At 40.5% G+C, this 22,618-nt stretch overlaps 1 protein-coding gene across 3 annotated transcripts in view; it reads left to right on the plus strand.

Annotated features, from left to right (window-relative positions):
• Positions 1-22,618, plus strand: part of PDE5A (phosphodiesterase 5A) — a 114,152-nt gene that overhangs the window by 36,911 nt on the left and 54,623 nt on the right. For 2 of the 3 annotated variants that reach the window (XM_061443731.1, XM_061443740.1), the window contains exon 1: positions 21,753-22,114. In XM_061443731.1, coding sequence (XP_061299715.1) covers positions 22,011-22,114 — 104 coding nt within the window. In that variant the 5' untranslated portion in view covers positions 21,753-22,010. Of the gene's footprint in view, positions 1-12,883; positions 12,987-21,752; positions 22,115-22,618 lie in introns of those variants that run through there. The other variant, XM_061443749.1, reaches the window with a different exon arrangement.

Raw genomic sequence — 22,618 nt, forward strand, 5'->3', positions numbered from 1 at the left:
CTATTGTTTAATATCATTTATGTCTTACAATAGCTCTTGAATGATGTGTTCCCACTGTATTTAGGACTGTGCAATATCTGTAATACAAGGCTGTTTTGTAGATTAAGATTGTTAGTTCCTATCAGACTAGTGGTAAAAGAGGAATAACACTCCAAGAGATGAAATGTTAGAAAGCAGCTCTATTAACTTCCAATCCGGTGCACTACACAACAGAATATGCTCTTACATTATCATGAAAACTGTAGCAGCTTTTGAAGTGAGACTCACATCCTTGTGTGTTATTCTTTGAAACTCTCTTCTAAGTAACTAAAAGAAAGCTATGTATTTCCTTGCAAGTTGAAAAGAAGAATTTCTGAAAATTCCCCATGAGCACATCCAGAATCATGTCAAATATTTTGTTGCCATGAAAGCTAGCCTTCAGACACAACTTTTTTGAATTTATCTGCACTGCATGCCATAGTACAGCACAGACATAATTGAGCCAGTTCTAACCACACTACTTCAGGCGCTGAAAACAGGATCCTTATTAGTGCTGCCATTAGTGCAAGCTTATTTATCTCACCCTCCCTCAGCTATATTACTATCATGCTTCTCAGAATTCCATCTCAGCATTAAATTAAACTCTAAATTATATTTCAAATTAAATTGTTCTTTTTTTTTCTGCCTATCTTTGGTTTCAGAGAAGCCTTACTTCTCAGACAGTACCATAAGGCCTTGGAAAAGAAGCCACTTGTCTTCTTTTGGCTGCACATCAACTGGATGAAAAGGTTTCTGTCATAATCTGACTTCTACATTACCATCTCCTTATGTTTGTTGATATAATCCACAGGTTCTTAAGACAGATATTTCAAAATAATCTAGGTTAGTTTAAGTACTGCTAAGAGTTGTTTGAGTTGCCTTTTTTTTCTCTAATTGAATGGTGTTTAGCACAGATTTTATGAACAGCTATGGAACCAAGTTTTAGGGATCAGTAACATCTTCTGGAAGAAGGGCAAGTCTTGATGAGAAACTTTAAACTGTACTGAAGGGCACTAACCTTATCATTCCGGTCAGCTGGAGCTTGAACAGGACCCAGCTCAGCAGCCTCACTAACCAACCATCTGAAAGAAACAAATCCTGCATCTAGGATGTGAAAGGCGTCAGGAAAGTGTCCTTCTCTACAACACTGCATGCAAACAGGCCTATTTCCCTGAATAGTTTCAGATCTTTAACCATTTCATTAATATTGAACACTTTGGTTCAACCAACCATTTTCTGCTGTGAATTATCTACCTGTTTTTAGGGGAAAACATTTAAAGAAGTAAAATCACTGCCCAGGACAATAAAAGCATTGTGAGAAGCAGAGGCATAACAAGTCTTCTTTTCCAGTAGGAATATGACCTGCCATATTACAGAAAACCCTTAGAACACTGAGGGTAGGAGTGCTAAGGTACACTGATCCATCTTGTTCCCTGATAAGGTATTAGTGGAGTTTACCACCTCTCCTTTTACAAGGCAGAAACCCAGCTGACATACAAGGTGGCCACACTTTGTGCCAAGAGACTATCATTTGGAAAGATGCCTGACCGCTGTAGCTATAGAGATACAGAGATACAAGAGTTTTCACTGCCTGTTTGGATAAAAGACTTAAGGAGTCTTTCAGGGGTCACATACAGTAGTATCTACTCCAGCGATGAAGTAACAGCCTCTCTTCTCCTGCTGTTCAGAACTGATACTGACTAAACCCTTTTCTCCCTTTCTCTGATCTCCCTTATACTCTTTTACATTGGTGCAAATATTGCCTGGTGTCACCAACAGTACAGGGAATTTCAAAAGAAGACAAAATTCTTTCCTGGTTAGAAATGTTGAAACATGTAATCCTTGCTTTAGCAAGTGGAATAAACCCTTGTTTGACAGTTTGCTGATTCCTGGTCATGAAGGAAAGCTTGTAATGCCTTTTCAAATTAAAATAAATATTTTGTACCTGGTTTGCATCTGAATTAATCTGACAAAGATTAATAGATAATGTAAATTATCCCTTATGTTGTATTATGGACTATTTTGGTCAGGGACTGTGTTTTATTTATGCCCATAAATAAATCAATAATTAATTATAAAAAATTATCACAACAAAAATAATTCCAGTATCTGAATGGGGGCTATAAGGATGCTGGAGAGGGACTATTCACTAGGGACTGTAGTGATAGGACAAGGGGTAATGGGTTAAAACTTAAACAGGAGAAGTTTAGATTGGATATAAGGAAGAAGTTCTTTACTGTAAGGGTGGTGAGGCACTGGAATGGGTTGCCCAGGGAAGTAGTGAATGCTGCATCCCTGGTGGTGTTCAAGGCCAGGCTGGACAGAGCCTTGGTTTAGTGTGAGGTGTCCCTGCCCAAGGCAGGGGGTGAGAACTAGATGATCTTAAGGTCCTTTCCAACCCTAACTATTCTATGATTGATTCTATGATGACAGTGGTAGAAATTGCAAAGAGGAATTCTGACTCTTTGCTATATTGAGCCATTAAAAATTAGCCAATTAGACAAAAATGACAGAAAACCAGAAGAAAGGATAATTAAACCCCTGCTTGTATATGGGAACTAATGGCACTGCTGGAAACCTTTCTTGTGAAACTGAGATCTTGAGCCACTAAGGTACTCAGCATCTATCTCTGGTTCATCGCTCCAGCTTTCCACCCTACATTTCGACAGGTATTTTATTGCTAGGCTCTGCACTGCAGCCATAAATCAATTTGTGAGATGGAAATTTTTCTTTTCCCTGAAGAAGCCAATTCAAACAGAAAAGCAGGCCGAGTGAGACGTGTGCTCCTGGCCCATGCTAAATCCTCCACATCACAGGTCTCTGGCTGTGTCTGAGTATTGCCTCCTGCTATCCTGGCAGCCCAACTATGGGGACAGAGGTGATGGCCAGGTCTCACCACACCCGGCCCATGGCTGCTGTCCACTCCCTCTGTCCCACCCATGCACAGCAGAGCACACTGACTCACACCACCACTGGCTGTGATGTTGATTCAGGGTGAAGTGCTTGTGCAGGGCTACCCGCCTCTCCCTCTGTTGTGGCAGGGCTGACTGCATCTGCAGTCGTGTGTCAAAATATAACAGCCACAAAATATCAAAGCCTGTTTTTCCTCTCAAAACTGGCTGCCTGTTGTTTTTTTCTCAAAACATGAGTCCATCTGCATCTCCCTAGGTTATGGTGTGAGGAGACATCTGCATCATTTTGAAAAAAAAAAAAAAACAAACAAACCCATGTGTGTGTGTTTGCTTCTAACAGGAAGTTGGATTTGCCAAGAAATAATTGTCAAGACCCTTTGTTGTTTTCCTTTTTATACCTGTCATTTCTGAGCACAAATGACCTGAATCTCCTCTCATTTCCAATGTAAAACTGAATTCAGCTCACAGAGTTAGGGAGAATATGGTCCTTAAAACATCAGAACAAATATTCTTGAATCCAGAGGTTATCTATTTACTTCATTTGACCACACAGATAACCTGTATCTTCACTGAGCTCTTGCTGCACATTACTGTACTCCCTGCATGGTAGCAAAGTTCATAGGGCGGATATAGCTTATCCCTTGTATTAGTCCCTCAGAGATATTCAGACTGATGGACAGCACTAAGTATTCCCATGACAGACTGGAGAGATAGCCATAACTATTTCTGTAAACTGTTGTGGTACACAAGCAGCAAAAATTGTATTTTAGACAAATCTGAATCTGGTAGTGTAAAAAAAATACATAGTAACAGCTTTAAAAGGCAACCATAACCTAGGCTGCATCAAAAGAAGCTTGACCAGCAGATCGAAAGAGGTGATCCTGACCCTCTACTCTTGCTCTCGTGCGACCCTGGCACTTCCTTACACTCCTGATAGAAACACTGCTTCAGGTGCAAATCTCTGAAAGAGGAAAAAATGTCATTTTGAATAAGATTCTACTTTTCACTACTAGATAAACACTAGTGAAATGAGTCACTCAAAATATACAGTGTAGGGGAAATAGAAGAATTTGACCCTTACCAAAAAACAGTGACTGTGCTTCTGAGATTTATTTAGTTTTGCAGTAGTGATGAGAATATGACAGTGAAGAGGACAGCAAAGATGAATCCAGGCATCACTGCAACAGTTTTTCATCCTAAACCTCTGATGTTCCACTGCATCACTGCGTTTGGTGAGGTTAATGACAGACACAAATGAAAGCATCATATCCTATCATTACCACCAAAATAAGAAACAGTGAGCCACTCCTTGCCATAAAGTATTTTTCACAATTCCTCTTTTTTTCATTATTATAATTAACATAATTTATTTCAAGGCAGGTAATAAGTAAAAGCAAAACATTTTGTTTCAACTGTGCAAAAGATGTGGACTTCCCTGAAGAAAACCAAGCCACAAAATGACAACTCTATTCATTAAAAATACAAGATCTGCCACACGATGCAGCTTATGACTTATCTTTCTGTGGCAGCAGGGCTACTATTTCAATAATTCGGATGATAAGTTCTGGAAAGAAATCAAAATATTTTGTTCAAGTCTTTTAGATTTATTTTTAAAATATACCATAGTTCATTATTTTTCCTCTTTCTTTGGAAATTGCATTTGAAAGCTGCAGCTCATCCTTAACTAATAGTAGTTTACTTACATACAAGGGAACTGTAGCATGAAATGTTCAAAATGAATAAGCTGAGAATAAAATGTAAACAAAATTTAAATATTTTTGCTTCTCAAGACAAAATTATCTTTGCAATCACATATTTAAAAACTGATTTACATTTCCCAAAGTAAGAACTTCTGGCATGATACCTGAAAATACAGACTTACGGAAATTTTGTAAACATTGTGTTTGATTGACAATTTGAGTACAATTTTGTAATTTCAATTTGAGTACAAATTGAGTACAATTTTGTAAACATTGGTGTTTATCTTAAGGAGCTTCCAGATTAGCAAGTGAAATCACAGATTTATCCATTAAATGCAAATCTGTAAAACCTTAGCTAGCAGTGGCATTGCATAGTGATTTGGAATTAATCTAAGACAGTATTCTGGTTGAAAGAAATTACATTCCTATAGGAGTATCCTTGGTGCTCATAAGACCTCTTACAACCACATTACCAAAATGCTAGAAAGTTAGGGGAAGCGATAAATTTCCTCAGGAGTCCTATCTCTGGACACTACTAGGTTTTTTCTCCCAGACAGGATTACCCTGTGGGAGTGGTATGAACTTTCTTTGAAGGCCACAAATTTTGCCTCAGAATGGCTCAGACTGTTCCGAGCTGCAGGTATTTTGAAAACAAAATTAAGTTTCCATACAAGGTAAAAAATATTCTGTAAGCCCTCTCCCACATCAGACTGCAGGAGCTGAACGCTACTATGCTATCAATACAGTCAGTATATTTTTCAGGAACAGAACATAAACATTGAGTTAGAACACTTAATAGAAGTTTGCTGAGTACTTCTGCTTCCTTTCTTGGTCATGGTTATGAGAAAGTGTTTGTTTAAATGTGGAGGAAAATGAATAGCTTCCCCAGACTTTCCGCCTTTGGCAGCAAATACAGTGCTCCACCATACATTGCATAACATGTGGGAAAAAAGGAAAAAATAGATTCTCTTGTTAAAACATTTGTTGTCTGTCACTGATTTGCTTTTCTCTTATCCTATAAACGTATGCTTAGGCCCACATCTACTTCCACTGATTTCTACGGGGACAGGTTTAGTCCTTAGAAACAATGAGAAAGGTTTTTGGTCTAAATTCTGGACTCTCATGTGCTGGCATTAATCCCAAGCAACTTTCCTACCACACTAATATCAATGCTGAAGAGCACTGGGGAGTATTCTGTGCAACTGCTCCGTGGGCAAAAGCTCTTGATGTGAAAGTTAGTCAACCACCCCCAGTAAATGTGTGGCATTGAGAAGGATGCTACTCCAGACTTATGCCTCTGCGAGGCTGCTGAGATGTCCAGCAGCAGCAACGAATTAGAGCACCAGAGGCTGCAGAGCAGCCAGGCACAGAGAATGAGTTAAACCACAACTAGTAAGAGAGCATGCAATTTATACATAAAGAACATGTCTGGGCTGTCTCCAGCTTCCTTCCTTCAATGAAATCTTCTCATTTCTCATTAGTCCCTTCTCAGTAGGAGCTAATCCCACCACCCATCTGGAGGCTGTCTGTCAGTGTGCAAGAAGTGAGGGGTTTCATTGCAGTCCCTTTCCAGTAGACACTGTTAACATAAGAAAGTCATTACTTCTTTTGCTATTGGCAAACCTGCAGTGACCTAAGAGAGCCAAGGGACATGAACACAGAGACTCATCTAGGACAAGGACATCTAAGCCACTGTTCAGGCAGGTAAAAGGCTCTTTGAAGAGTGAAACATGTCCTGTGTTCTGTGGATAAGGACCTCAGCCCTAGCAGTGATAACTCAGGGCTTTTCACAAGCAAATTGGAAGTCTTATGAACAAATAAAGCAGGAAGGGCTTCTTTACTTAATTTCTGGGATATATAACTTATTTTCAGGAATTGTAATGCAATGTGCATATATAATTTCCTACTAGATCCACAGAGATGGACTTTGGAATCTGATAAAGACACTGTAAAATAAGTATATATATATATTAACTTCCTACCTCTTCTTATGAATTTCTGTCCGACCTCTATGTGTCAAACATCTGCAAATGATTCTGCCAAAGCTCGGGAAGCTGGCTAGGAGCTACCAAGGCCAAGTGCTCTAGATAGCACAGCTGTATGAATGATGTTGCTCGTCTGCCTGCAGAGCACACACCACGCCAGCTATTTCACAGGATGAATTGGAAGATTGATGAGAGGCTCTCTAAGAGAGGCCATGGCACACTTCACAAGCAATTTTTCCTTTTACTCCCCTGCTTGTATGTACAGCTCATATTGCTTCAATTATTTCAGTCCTTTAATCTGATAAGCATTACAAAAACAGCAAGTTCTCCTACCAGCACTGGTTTTTGTAATAGTTTCTTTAGGCAGTGAGCTTACAGTCTGCTACTTTGCCAGGGTCAGACAGCTCAGGTTACACAGCCATCTTCCTGTATCAGCACCTAAGGATTTATGTAAAAAGTTTCTATTCTACTTTGTAGTCAGTAAAAATAAACAAAGCCAGCTTTCTTGTGATGGCTGTACTGAAGGGAACATTGTTGTTGATTACACAAATGTTTTTACCTTTAGTGGCTTTCTTTAAATTGTTTCATTTCATTGTGTGGTGCTTAGCTCACTGACTAATCTGCTCTGCTGAGGAATAACAGATCAGTTATATTTTTCTCATTTTTGGAATAAAAACAGGTTAACCTTGTCAACAAGAAAGAAAGTAAACATTAAGAAAAGCTTATTTTCATCTTTCTGAAAACCATTTCTTCTGTGTTTATAGCTCTTTTTATTTGAGCTTCGTGAATATTTGTGTGAGCAAAGTTGGCCTGGCATGAAGAGTATGATGCGCGGATTGACTCCACAACTCGTTAAAGTTGTAAAGTAGGTATGCTTTTTATTCAGCGCTGAGACGCACGGGGATAATTCCTCAAAGTCATGCGTACCTCAGTGTTGTTTCCCTCTACATTTATTCTCGAATATTATATATATTCATAAGGTTGCACAACACGCCTATACATATTCATGTCCTATCCCCGCTTCGTATTATAATGAGCCAGAAGGTCCTCTGCACCTGCGCAGTGCCCCCTCTGGTCATGGGCAGGGGTCTCAAGATGAAGTAACTGAGTCTTCCTCCTGTGGGTAGGGGTCTTCAAGATGAAGTAAATGAGTCTTCCTCTTCTTGCACTTTTCACCTTTCAGTCTTCACATATGGCCTTAGGGTTTGGTCGGTATCCCAGCCATAAACCATCTGCTTCTCCCCCTTATCAGTAGATTCAGGTGTCTGCTTTTCCTTATCAATAGCTGCTTATCAATAGGATCAAGTGCCTGCATTTCCTTATCAATAGCTGCTTATCAATAGGACCAAGTGTCTGCTTTTCCTTATCAATAGGACCAGGTGCCTTTGTTCTGCTTAGCAGGCATTTACAACAGACAATACTTTTGTTTAAGCAAGCAAATTCCTCTAACCCCCTTGTACAACCTCCCTGTACAACCCCCCTGTACATTGGTCAACTCTGCATCAAGTACGCAGAGAGAATCTCAGGCCTGTAACAGAGATTTGCTATCTCTGAATAAGATTCTTGATTAAATAAAACAAAATACAGTTTGACAGGCTCAGAGTTGCCTTTGGTCAAGACATCCAGACAGGGAACAGAAACACAGCTATGTACAAAACACAAAGGTCTGGTCCATGTCCCAAGGACCTTTACTAGGAAGCACGGATCTGCGAGAGGTGTACAGGAAGATCAAAAGGACAGCAAGAAGCAAGAACCACCAGTGTGCACAGTCATAATGATGATTCTCTACTGCTATTGACTTGTCTTTCTAAATGCTATAAAAGAGGAGTTTTCTGAGGGAGATTAGAATAGGAGAGGATATTGTGCTTTTGCACTAGAGTTTAAGATATTTTTAAGCACTGGTGAGAATAAGAGTGCAAATGAAAAGGAACATATTGAAATATGGCGAGAAAACTAGAGATACCAGAAAATAACTTCACTCCTGACCTGGAATCTGGAGAGGTATTTACAGGGTGATGGGCAGTATACAGAGGGCCATTTCTCTGATTCCTTCTGAAACAAGGAGGCACAAAAGTACAAAATGTAATCAGTTCTAAGTAATGTTAAGTTTGATGGCTTTGTAATGGAAAATAACTGCTATGCTTGAAGGTAGTTGACATAGTTTCAGGCCCTCAGGACCTCAGTACAAAAGGTGTGAGAAAAGCTGAATAGGACAGGACCCGGGGATGGGGAGTATCTGGGACTAGCAGATGTTCAGGGTAGGCACAGATAAACTAACTAATAAGTAAATGGACAGGATGATTGCTATGCTTGAGGTGTTAATAAACCCCTTAAGCTGGTGTAAGAATCTACTAGGGAGTATCCCGGACTAGCTGATGTCCAGGATGAGAGCAGTTAAACTAACTGATAAGTAGAAGGCCAGGATGATTGCTATGTCTGTAATGTTAATTAAGCTTGTTGGGAAAAGTAAACGACCCTTAAAGACCACCACATTTTTGTCTGCATGCCGGAAACTTTTTGGAAAATGTTGTAACATGCTCAGTGACCATATAAGGATGACCTGTATAGCAATTCGGGGACACACGTCAGGAGGAGCTATCCCCCGTGTCTCCCGGCGCCGCAATACAGAATACCTGCTGGTCAACTGTTGGTGAGTTTGTTCCTGGAGTTTTCTCCGAATCACTTCCAGAAGAAACTAAAAATAGGAGGGCGAATGAAAGTTTAGACTATCTCCACACTGGTTTTTGAACTTGTGGGTAAGAAATGTTTAAGCTCAACCCTTTGGTGAGGGAAAGAAGCAAGACAGCAGGTAGATTCCCGTCAGAAGCAGGAGAGCCATTTGTTCTAAGAGCATCAAAATAAATCCAGATGCATTTTTTTCAATTTGTATTTTGTGACTGACAGAATTTTAATTGAATTATACTAAAACCACAAAGAGCAAAGAACCTGCACAGGAGAGGCTTAACTAACACTGATCTGGGGTAGTACAAAGCTCCAGCTGAAGCTCCAGTGCCCACAGGCTGTGAAGCTTTACTGTGTGGGTACTGTCCTCTCACAAGATGTTCAGTGACACACTGATTCTCAATGAGGGCCTTAACACTGTGTTTCTTTTCAATGGGGCTCTTTTTTTTTTTTTCAGGTGTTCAGACTTTTATCTCCATATTTCCCCCAGATTTGCCTAATGCTGGCTAGTGGATTTGAAGGATCCTGAGATTAAAGGAACTGGCAGATATTCAAAGGCAAAGAAACTGAAAGATATTTCACACTTCCCCCCCAATAACTAGTAGTAAAAGCTTCAGCAAGTGTTTTATAATACTATTCATAAGAATAGCTCTTGAGAAACAGCAGAAATACTGGGGGGGGGGGGGGGGGGGGGGAATAGAGAGAGAGAAGGGGAGAAGACAAGAAAAAAGAAAGAAGCATTATTTTTGAATGGGGGAGGTTGTTTCAATCTGAAGGTTTCCTACTGAGTTGTAAAGTGACCAAACTGCCCTAATGCTTTCAGCCACTCTGAATGAAAAACAGCCTAAGCCTTCAAGGACTGTTAGCAATTGAGAACAATAATACCATGCATGTTTTAGCTCAGTGCTTAACAGAGCTGCATCTGTGTTAAAATCTACATTCTACAAGTTTTCATGGCTGGAAAGCACTTGGGAGAAATTGCAGCATTCACTTTCACCTCTACTGATTCATTTAAGAAAATCTTATGTCTACTTTATTTCCTTATTAGTAACTATAAACATTATAGAATTTAAATTCCCATTCCTTTTGTTTATACATACATATTTATATCCTTTTAGTTATACATTTTCCAGTCTAAATTATCCATACTCTAGCAAGCAACTGAAATACAAGATTACAAGAATGGCAAAATTTGGTTTTTCTAGTAGTAATATTAGACTCCATGCACAGTGAAAATATTAATCCATATAAAATTAATATCCTTCAATTCATTAAAAGTTCAAAACCATCAAGAAGATTGATTTGTTGCTTGGTTTTTCTTTTTTTTTCCTTTTGCTAGTTTTCCTTCCATAGAACTTCATTCTCTTAACTCCCCAAGTAGCAAAATAAGGTCATATTTTTATTCACACAGAGAAAAGGATAAAGAAATTAAGAGTCAGCCACTAAGTAACTAAACAGAATAGCTGTGATTTATCTCCTATAAACTAGCAAAAAGATTTTGCCCAGGTCAGAAATGCTGGAAGAATAAATCAATCCACATCTGAAAGACACTTAAACAGCATATTGAGGGAAGACTATAGTTCAAAAGAACTATTCTGTTCAATTACCAATAACATGGCAGGTTTCCTTTACACTGAAAGAACATACAGTGGCAAATGTTTCCCAATTTATCCTGGGGTTTTAGGACCTTAAAGTAAGAACAGAGGAACAGAAGGGTGCCTGCAGTAGCCATTTTCCTGTAAATATAGAATCCAATCCTGACAATAAGTTTAATCAGCAATATTTTTTCTTCACAAACCCCATAAAGTCAGCTGTCAAAGATAGATAAAATAGATTTTGGCAGTTACAACTGAAATGCATGCACTGTGAATTCAGTTCACAGTGTCTAAATGAGTTTGAAATCTGTATAAATGTACTTCACTTATAGCCCAATACTGCAATGCTTTTCTGCATATGCTCTTACCTGTTAATATCACTGTACCGGCAGTGTGCACCATCCGCCCTCGGTAACATAAAATTCTTACAGGAGTCCCTCTTCTAGATCACTAACAAAGGAAAGTAAAACAAAAGGTAAAGAGCAGGCATGACACACACACAAATCCTGCCTTTCCGTCCATTTTGCACCCTCTGTCATCGTCATCCGCTCTCATATGGAAAGGAGGAAAATAGCAAGGAATATGAATGTTTGGTGCAGGAGAGGCTGAGAAGCCAGGCTGTAGACTGCAAGTACTCATAATTCCTCACAGCCTGGCCCATGCTGTGTCACATTTAATTTCCTCAAGGGTGCTTGTATTATTATATGAGCCATGAGAACACCACACAAACTTCTGTTTCCACATAGCCATTTCACTTGGAAAATAAATAAGATTAAAATAAATTCAATAAACTCAAATAAAAATTCAGTGTTTTTTCTGTGGGTTTCTAAAAAGAGACCAGACTTTGCAGCCGGAAAGCAGGAATGTCAGGTGCAGCCAGTAGCTCACAAGCAGCTTGAAGAAGTTTTAGGCTAATCAAAAGTCTCCTTAACACTGTTTTTCTGAATTGGAACAGTTTAGCAAATTGACATGCTTATTTCCGTATCACTGTCCTGTGTACCTAGCTCTTTCTGACAGCTTTGTTCTCACACAGTTTGATTCTCCCCTGGTCTGAAATCTGTGCTGAAGGCATAGTGGTGCCAAAACAGCTAACATTAAAGTTTTTGCCTCCTTCATGGGAAATTAAACCTTTTGCTTTTGAAGGATGAAAGCCACAGTTCACATTTTCATAATCTAAGAAAATAAATTCATGCCTGAATTTTTAAAGTGAAAAATCTGAGGTAGCTGGTTAGTGATACTTGGCTGTGACTTCCAGGAGTACTTACATAAGGCACTGCTAGCATTTCAAAACCGAAGGTATCTAACCAAATGCCGAATGCTTAAAGGCATGAACAGAGCCACCTATATCCATACCATTGTCCCGTTCAGTCACTAAATCCATATTATACTCCAGAACTGCCTATTGCCAAGCTCCCTCAGAGCACCCCTATGAGCTTGGCCCTGCTCAGGGATAAGCCAGCTACCCGTTTTCAGGGCTGAGTGGCCAGGTTTCTCCTTCACCAATTGCCCACAGGCCAGCAGATCAGGCAGTCACCAGTGAGGAATGTGCTGTTTCCAAATGCTTGTGTTTAGGAACAAAGATGTCAGATCAGGTCTGCTGCATTGTTGACGTCATAACTCTTTCTGTCTCTCCTAGGACACGGTATAAACTGACAGAAGTAGCTGTGTTAACTGCATGGTTATAGAAAGTACAGATAGATGAAAAATCTGCTCCCCAATGGTTTAGAAGACTAAACACAATACTAAAAACAAGTGACTCATTTGATGTAATTTTAGCTACGTCAGGAACCTTTTCTACAGCTTAAGTGAAATCACATAATCCTGCTATTTTGTTAGAGCTATCTGTAGCACAGGACCAGTGACAACTATTGCTATCTTAATTGATCTAATATTGGGGGACACTGATTAATAGAAAAGCTTTGAAGAGATTTAAATAGTATTTGGGTTCCAACAAAAATTGTTTTACTCTGTCATTTGTGTTGGTTTTACAGCAGCACGTGAAGTACTGGCTATGCTAAATGCTGCAGAAACACACAGCCACAGGCAACCCCTGCTTCAGAAACCTAACAGTGTGAAGCCTGACAGTGATGAAATGTAAGTAGACATTTCAAAAACAAAGCACCAAGTGTGAAAAGTTATGTAGCCATAATAATTTTGACCTGATAGCTCTTGGATCATTCACTATTCTCCTGAGAAATACAGCTTGGCTTCAGAAAGGCAGGGTGGTGCTGACCCCAAGCTATTTGATGGGAGAGTCTAAAGATCCATTTTGCTGATTTGCTCTGATAGTTTCCTTCTTTTATTTACCAGACAGAAACTAGTTACCTAGCATCAAAAGGTTTTGAAGGCTCAAAGTCCTCAGGTCAGCCAAAGCTTTAGAGAAAAAAAGAGGTAAGACAGCATGAGCAGCCACTGTGGGGAACACCTCCTCATCAGATTGCAGTTGATTTGGGATCAGTGATAGTATGCTGTCAATACACTCACTCAGACTCCCTTGGCTGAACAAATGTCAACACCACAGATGTCCTGAGGGATAGGCATGAAAACTGAAGGAGAAAATGGAAGGATCCTGAGTATGCCATATCCTTCCAAAAGAAAAAATAACAATCAAATGGGATCCAGAAATAGACACACACTTGTGTATAGCAGCTTCTTTTCGACCTGACTGTCCTCATACAATTGAAATCCCATACAAGCCCATTTAGCAGTGTGTCACTAGCTTTAGTTTGAAGACAGGAGTTTTCCTTCTCCTATGAGGAAGACCTATCTTTGCTAATGAAGATTCGGAAAGACCTTTACCCATGCATTCTGAACAAGACTGTCATCTCCTGGGTCAATCACAAGCGACCGATGATGCAATAGCACAACAAGCATCTAGGTGGGTTCTTAGAGGCATTCAGTCATAAGCCCGCAGATGGTAGCCTTGCGCCAAGGCTCCTCAGCCAAACGCACACACTAGGGGTCTGAACCTGCGGTTCCTCTCGTACTGAGCAGGATTACCATTGCAACAACACATCATCAGTAGGGTAAAACTGTCACCGCCCTAGCTAGCTAGGCCGTGGCAGTTAAACCTCAGGTGTAAAGGGTGGGGCCAGTTCTGCACAAGCTGTGCTTCACTTAAAAAATCCACTGCACAGGCTGGAAGGGCTTACTCTCACTTGTCCGTACGGACAGGTGAGGGTCTAAATGGCAGATGACAAGGTGCATGGGAAGCTGCAGATCCAGCCTTTCATGCGGGGGAACCAGCGCACAGGTTGCTCGAGTTACCTCAGGAGTTGACAGTCATGGTTGGACACTTCCTGATTGCCTAAGAAGCCTTTTTTTCCAGCCAGATTTGGATATCCCACATGCCCTTGGTCATCGTGCTTGTAGTAAGTGTGGTTAAAGCCCTTCCCAAAACTTCGCTCACAAAGCCAAGCCATCATTAGCTTTAGTTACAGATTAATCTCTTACATATTTCTCCTGCTTGTTCAGAAGAGCAAAGATTTTGTGGTTATACCTTTAGGTTATAAATTTCTCCATTCCCCTTCCTCCTTCCATACATTAAAAAAATATATGAATATTTGGTGGCATTCTGTCATGGGTTCAGCAGTAGCAGTCACTTTTCTTCTTCTCTGTAGCTGGTGCAGTGCTGTGTTTACAACTTTAGCCTGAGAACAATGCTGATAAAACACAGATGTTTTAGTTGTTGCTAAGTAATGTTTACTCCAATCAAGGACTTCTCAGTTTCTCATGCTCTGTAAGTGAGGAGGGACACAGGAAGCCAGGAGGAGGCAGAGACAGGACACCTGACCCAAAATAGCCAAAGGAGTATTCCATACCACAGCGTGTCACGCCCAGTATATAAACTGGGGGGAATCACCCAGAAGGCCCAGATTGCTGCTTGGGTTTGGCTGGGTATCAGTGAGCGGGTGGTGAGCAATTGTATTGTGCCTCACTTGTGTTTATTGTTTTCTTTTCCGTTTCCCCTTTTAGTTTTATATTCTCTCCCCTTGTATTTCCTTTATCATTGTTATTATTGGTGGTACCAGTAGCGGTTTTGTGTTATACCTTAGTTACTGGACTTTTCTTACCTCAGCCAGTGGGGTTTACATTCTTTTGATTCTCCTCCCCATTCCTCCTGGAGCAGGGGGAGGAAGGGGGGAAGTAAGCAAGTGGCTGCATGGTTCTGAGTTACCAGCTGGGCTTAAATCATGGCATATACCCACCCAAGCAAGAGATATATCTGTGGTACAGCTTCCAGTACAAAGAAGTTCTGACTTAGCTGTGGTATTTAAAAAGTATAGTGAAGTTTTTAATTCATAATTATTTTTCCAGAACCCACCATGCATATAGAATACCAGTGATACTTGTTCTCATGAGTAAATCAGATCACAGTTCTACAAAAGTATGTTTCTTCCTCATGAGTCAGAACGAGTTAATTTATTCAGTAAAGTACAGTGCAAACTGAGTCAAAGGAACACTTAATATTTAAAAAATGTCTTCCACATAGATCAATAGAAAATGTTCAACAGTTTAATTACTTCAGGGTCTGGACAAGACCAAGTCCTCTATTACTCTAAGTAAACAATTTCAGTGAGAGCATAATTTTAGATTCATAAAATGTTTTAAAACTTTGGCACTAGCTAGATTTATTACTTTTATCTATTTGTAGCAGGACTGTACTGTGATACATATTTTCTGGGCACCTTAGACAGTGTAAGCTTAGACAGAGGATGCTTCACAGAGTTTCCAGGTCAATGACTAAACAACAGCTTTACATATAATGGTGAAATGAAAAACAATGAAATTAACTACATATATGCTTTAATGAATATTATATCTTGGATTATGAAGATTTCATAGTGATAGTAACAAACAGTACCAGAAAGATTAATCAGCTCTGTGCCACTAAGATATTCCTCATGTGATCTGTCAAAGCAGACCTTCATATGTTCACTACTAAGATTCCAAAATATCAGGAAGTAAAATAATACCTGTTTAACAGGTATTAACCCTACACCTCAGTAAGATAAAATCCAGAAAAACCAAACCAAGAAAAACACGTCTTCAAATCCCAGACAAGTTTCTGAAGACAGAAGATAAGCAAGCACTATTCCATTATTTAATAAGGAAACTGCAGATCATTTTGCCTGGCAGCAATTGCAGGAAAACTGATGGAAAGGCTGGTACAGGAAGAAATCAGAGTACAATTAAAGGATGATAGTACAAGTAATGCCAGTCACCACAGAAAATTAGTTTTGTCAGAAAAAAAAAAACACAACTTCCTATTTTCCCATGAGATTATGAATTAGTTTGATAAAGGGAACTTCTTTAAGATTTCTGTAAGGTTTTAGCTCACAACCTTACAGCATTTTTTTGTAAGACCCCCAGCAATGTACGATATCACTGTGGTCAATACTAAATGGACCCAAACCATTCTGAATGATCTAAACAAAAATATAAAATTATTGCTGGAAAAAGCTGCAGATTACAAAAATGATAGAGAGATAAATAATGAGAAGGGCAGACCATTAAGAGACCAACTAAGATCACTAAGTGAAGTCTGGACTAGATTTTAACACAGAGAAGACAAAGTTGTTCATTAAAAGAATGAAGACAATTGAAAAGCGGTGACTGAAAAGAAACAAGGCCCAAGCAGACAAAGGTTCTCAGAGCAAAGAGTAGGCAAGTTACTCTTACTGTACAGGATGAGGGATAGCTGGTAGAAGTCATTGTTGCTGATAACACCTCTATGTGGTTTCAGAGAGATCAATACTAGGAAAATGTGCTGAAAAAAGCTCAAAACACCTCAAATAACCAAAGGCTTTCCTAAGAGAAACAATACTAATAATTTGTGATGATAGGCAGTCTACAGAAATCCCAATTGTTAGCTTAGTATGCAAGATATTTAACAGAGAATTATGGTCTATGAATACAGAAATGGGATAGCAGATGTCTTTTTCATGTATTGGAAAAAACATAGTAGGGTCCATACAGTCTGCTAAAAAGAAATAAATGCAAAGCAAAACCAGAAGAATCATTCAGCAGCAAACTAACTATGTGAGCAGCATACTCGGGGACATGTCTTTCTAAAACCTTGCATCAATGCTGAACTGCTGGGTGAGGCTCCATAGCCTTTTATTAGGAAAACATTATGAGATTGTCATGTATTGTATTTCAAACTGCTGTGGATTTACTTCTTGGTTTTCCCCACAAGAGTATTCTCCCCCTGTTCCATTTCTGGCAGGCTACGTTATACAAATACTCACAGCAGAAATCATTGAGCTGTACATCCTGCTGCTCACTGTGCCAGCACTGGTCAGATCCTCAACAGATTTGCATATGTATCCTGCTCTCTTCTGCAATTACAGAATTTCTCTTCTGCAAAGCCTCAAGTGAAGCAGCATTAAGAAAAATGAAAAAAAAAAAAAAAAAGACCAGCATAGAGCTGCAAGGTGATAGGAACGATACCGTTAGATACTGCACACTAGGGAAATTCTTTCTAACTGTCAATTGAAAATACAGAGACACTGAATCAAATGAAAATCTGGATCCATTGACATGGGTGAAGTTACTGCCCTTACTCCAGTGGAGTCAGGACTCTCCTCCTCACCCATGCTTAAGCAGCCCATACAATCTTAAACAACACGGTTCAAATTGTGAGGATATGCACATGAAAAACATCTGATTCATCTTTGATTTATATAGTTCATTACTGAGTCTCCTCCTTATGACCACAGTTAGGGAAAAAAAAGAATTTATAATTTGACTTCATAAGTATCTGTAAGTAGAAGTATAAAAGTAAGACTTCAAAATCACAGTTACAAGTAATGATAAGAGCAACTGCTAATTGAAAACAACTAACTAGCCAGTAGTTGCTACATGTATCATGTAAATAAAAATAAAAGGATTTGTTATGTACTTGAGAAGGGCCTGGAATGAAATCTGGCTTGCATAAATTTCCTACTTACCTATTACCTCTATATAAACTCTGACAACCTCCACATAAACATTAAAAGAAAGAACAGGTTGATCGCAGCTTCAATTTGCAGCTGGGTCAGAAGCTCAGAAGGAACTGTGGAATGCAACTGGAAATGGCCAACATGGGTGGTCAGATTGTCCCATGTGGTACAGCCATGGCGTGATCTCCCCACTCGTATCAGGGATGTGTCTGCATCTAAGCACCAGAAGCTCTAGCCAGCTAAACCAGTAATGATGCTGAGAAGTCCACCCACAATTTCACCTACTAGCATTGTACCTAGTGATTGTCCACACCTGTGTCCTTAAGCAAATTTGCACTAAGCTCAGAGAGGTCAAGTACATGCTGGAGGACAGGCATAAAACTCAAAACAATCTTGAGATATTGGAGAAATGGATTGCAAGACAGGATGAAATGAAAAAGGTTCAACAGCAAGAAAATGCAGTCTGGCAGAAGTAAGCACGTGTATGGCAATGCCTGACTGCATGGAAAGTATTTAGAAAAATGGAACGCAGTACAGCTGGTCACCACAAGCCAACAATATCAGGCTGTTGCCAAGATGGCATATCTAAGGGTGACCATATTAGCAGGAACATAGCCTCCAACGTACCCCAAATATCCTTTACACTTCATTATTACTGATATACATTCAGCTGGATTACTTGATCCAGGTTGGTGCGACACCACAGAAATGGTAGAGACAATCTGGGAAAATCTGTCCAAAATGAAAAAGGATGATCAGAGGGTTGGAAAACAATGTTCAAGAAAGAATTGAAAGACATGGCACTGCTTAGCTTAAAGGAGAGAAGGCTAAGAGACTTGATGACAGTCTTCAAATCTACCCTGAGACTTCCAATACAAAGTAGAAAAGGTTAAAATCTGAGCATAATGCTCTTCTGACATATTAAATGCTAATATGTTAAACTCAAATTCTAAATTAAATTTTTCGTGAGATAAAGTTACAGTATTTTCCAGACAAATACCTGTGTATTACAAACAACTTTGAGAAGCTGCTGTTTTCCTGAGCTTAACAATAATTTTTCATGGTACTTTGATTGAGGCAAATGCTCAATCACATTCAAATAAAAATAGAAGGAAGCTACTATTTTACATGGCTTCCTGCAGGACGTATGCAATGTTGTCCCAGAGGATAAACTAGGTTATGCAATGTGTGAGCTCCTCAGCATAGCTATGTTTATTTGGGAAGCATTTCCAGTAATTATTTGGACTGAACTGAGAGAATAAACTGATAAGACATTCTTGTGGTTTAGTATTTTAATCACTAAAATTAACAATTAGATTTTAAATGAATTGCATTTGGTTACTATTTCACTCATTATGCAACTTAAATACTGGAAGGGAAATAGGAACTTGCTTTCCTAATATTAGGATTATTCCACTGCTTGTGTGTTCGCATATGCATGTTAAAGTGCTGGCTAATAAACGAAGCAGAATGGTTTCCTCTACCTTATTATATTCTATTATTACTGGCTAAACTTGTTTTAGGGACCAAAAAGACCAACTCTTTTCCAGATTTAAAATCTCGTAGAAAAAGGGCCAATTCTCAGTTCTTGGCAAAGCTAAATGCTACCCCAAGTCACCTAGTAAGTTAGACAAGTAAGTCAACTAGAGGACTAAAGCCTTCTCTTTCAAAGGGAAACAAATATACAGCTCTTTGAGCATAAAATATCACATGCAAACTTCTCCAACTGCATACTTCCATATTTCTTCTTACTGATTATCATAAGTTAGCAGTATTTCTAATTTATGTGCCTGGCACAGACAAAACCCCTGATCTTTCTTACCTCCTTGCATGACAATATTTTTGAAAGATGCAAAAGAAAGACTTCAGCTAAAGTCTTTCTGACAAAAAAGCTTTCCCGTCAACCAGTCCTGTATAGAATGGCCTACTGCAGGAAAAACATTCAGGCTTCCATACTGAGCTCTAAAGCATGCTGCTTTTCTACAGCCAGCTTTTAAAAGTGAACTGGACATAATTGTATGTCATTACTACAAATCCTTTTCAGGTTTATAGCTGCTGCACATCAAGTCTGTCATCAGGGTTCTGGAAACAAACTGAAAAGCTGGGTGTGAGCTAAGATACACAGAGCATTTTCAGAGCACTTTGGAAGCCAACTTACAGAATAATTTTTCCACTTTTACCGTTCATTACTAAGTTATGCTTGGCCTCCATCCCCTCCTGCCACCTTCAAAATGAAAACAGCATGTTCATTATTATTCATGGAAATCCATCAGATACAGAGAAAGTATCCCTTTAGCCCCCCAACAGTTCCGTTTTTATTTCTTTTGGGAAAGACTGCTATTCTTTGCTTGGGTATCAATCTTTTGAACTGCTGCTTTGTCACTGAATCCACAGGAAGACAGTAATTTGCCTTGGCTTTACAGATTCTTATCTGTAGGCTAAGTAATCGTGTGGCTGCCAGCCTCAACCGAAGCACACAATGCGGTGGCAGTGCCCAGCTTCCCCTCCTTTCTATACCCTGGCCGCACCTGGGCAGCTGTCTACAGTAGAGGCAGCTTCACCCAACACCACCCAGCACCTTGTGGCATGAAGTCCACAGATGCTGCATGCTTCTCTGTTAGCTTAGTATTTAATATTACATGTTTACAGTGCTTAGTACAGTATCTGTTCTTGTGGGGCTTATTGGATGTTACTCCAGTATGAATGCTTATTTCTATTAGCGCTACTTCTAATTACATGAAATGAGGTGCTATGTATTCCAGCTGACTTAATTTCATTATTACCTCGTTATTCTCCAAGGAGACACAGAGAAAATCCTATCTTACTTTTTAAATACCAGTAATTAAATTCTATATTCATATTCATCCTTTTGCAAACAAACTTGTTCTGCATCTTTACAGAAAAGGTATTTCCATACATGTTGTTATTCTTATTTTTCCTGTCTCAATCCCCTCTGACAATTCTACTGTTGCTTTTTGAGATGGCATGAGCAGTACTAGGATCAATATTCCCTATGAGACCATTCAGGGAATGACAGTACACCAACAAAATTGCTAAGGTGTACAGGGATGGCTGCTTTATCTGAAGTGCACTGCCTTGGATGTACTGAAAGGGATTTAAGAGCAGCACAAAACATTTCATATGATATTTCTCAACTGTTTACACAGAATAATTTTAAAGACCCTGTTTATCCCTTTCCCAAGAAACATGCTGCTATTTGTTGTTCCTATCTTACCTTCAAAGATACTGCATGTGATGACATAGGAAATCAAACGTGTATCACTATTTGGGCAAGGTCTTTTGTAAATGCAGATTCCAAATTATTATAAATGTGTGCACATGTATGCCTTAGAATGGAAATATAATACATGAAAGTGATGTTCAGCTTTAACCAAAATTTCAATCCTTACTGCCTAATAGTAAAGTACGAGCTTGTGAGTTGAGCATCCTCAAACCATGCTGTGCCTATTAAATGTCCCAAATAGATCTAAAAGCCTCAGTGTAGGCACGAGGACTGAAAAGCCATGGCTTTATTACTCATAGCCCAGCCGAGGTCTGCCCAAAGTCATGTATTGATACCCAAAAGTGAAATACTCTATAGCGACATCCAATTTACCACTTTTTTGAAGGAGGCTGAAAATTACTGTGAAATGCGGACGGGAGAGAAAAACCTCCTTTTGCCAGACTGCGGGAGAACAATTTACTTCTTCATCGCTTTTTTTCCCCAGCCCCGTGGGGACCACCTGGGCCAACCGCTCCCGGTCGGCTTCGGCGCACGAGAGCAGCGGGCCGCGGTCCCACCGCCTTCTTCTGCCTCCCTCCCATCTCCTTTCGCCCGCCACCGCGCTGGGCACCGCCGGGGCAGGCTGGGCGGGGCCGGGGCGCGACAGACCCCCAGGGCTCTGCGGGGCCGCGGCGGAGGTGGAGCTCTAGCCGGAGCCGGCTGTCCGCTGCGGGACAGGCGGACAGGCCGGAGATACGCTGAGGTGGTGCTGCCGGCGCGGCGCTGGGGCGGAACACCGTGTTTCCTGCCGGCCGCGCACCTGGGAGTAGAGTTGGGGCGCCGGCCGTCTCGGGCCGACGGCATCGGCAGCAGGAGTAAGACTGAGACTGGGGAACATCGACTACAGCAGCCGCAGCAGCGGCAGGAGGCAACAGAGCGGCGGCGCGGAGCATGGAGAGCATCTGCTCCCCCCTGCCGGAGCAGGAAGCGGTGGAAGCGTGGCTGGACGATCACGGCGACTTCACTCGCTCTTACTTTGTTAGGAAAGCTACGAGGTAAGACTGGAACGGCAGTGGATAAAGGCAGATCCTTTCTTCCCAGCAAAAGGTCGCTCTTCCATTAACCTTAGCTGTCTACAAAGAAAATAAAGGAGAAAAAAAGCGATTTCCCCCTCCCCCCCTCACCAAAAGAGCGAAAACTGAAACCGAGCAGGAGCTCCAGCCGCCGCCGGGCACATACCGCGGGCTCCCGGGCTGGGCCGCCGTGGTGCTGCTCGCAGCACCAGCCCCAGCCCGGCCTTCGGGAGTCCGCAAAGTCCCCTGCCCGGGGTTCGAGTGATTTATTTTGCTGTCTCCGTGGTTTAAAACAGGCATAGCCAACTTCTTGCGAGTAGCAAGCAATACCTATTTCCCTTCCCCGCCAACTAAGCAGAAGTATGTTGAAGCCTAGATAACATCTCTCTTCAGGACGGCGCATTGTGTCGCTCCTCAGTAATCTCTGAACAAAGCGCTGCTCTTTCAAGAGCTCAGTCGCCCCGCGGGCTTGTCACCTTTCTTGAC

This window comes from Pezoporus flaviventris, unplaced genomic scaffold (assembly GCF_033815535.1).
Source record: "Pezoporus flaviventris isolate CSIRO_AGI_PZ_B2104156 unplaced genomic scaffold, CSIRO_AGI_Pfla_v1 ptg000002l, whole genome shotgun sequence".
In the NCBI taxonomy this organism is placed as follows: Eukaryota; Metazoa; Chordata; class Aves; order Psittaciformes; family Psittacidae; genus Pezoporus; species Pezoporus flaviventris.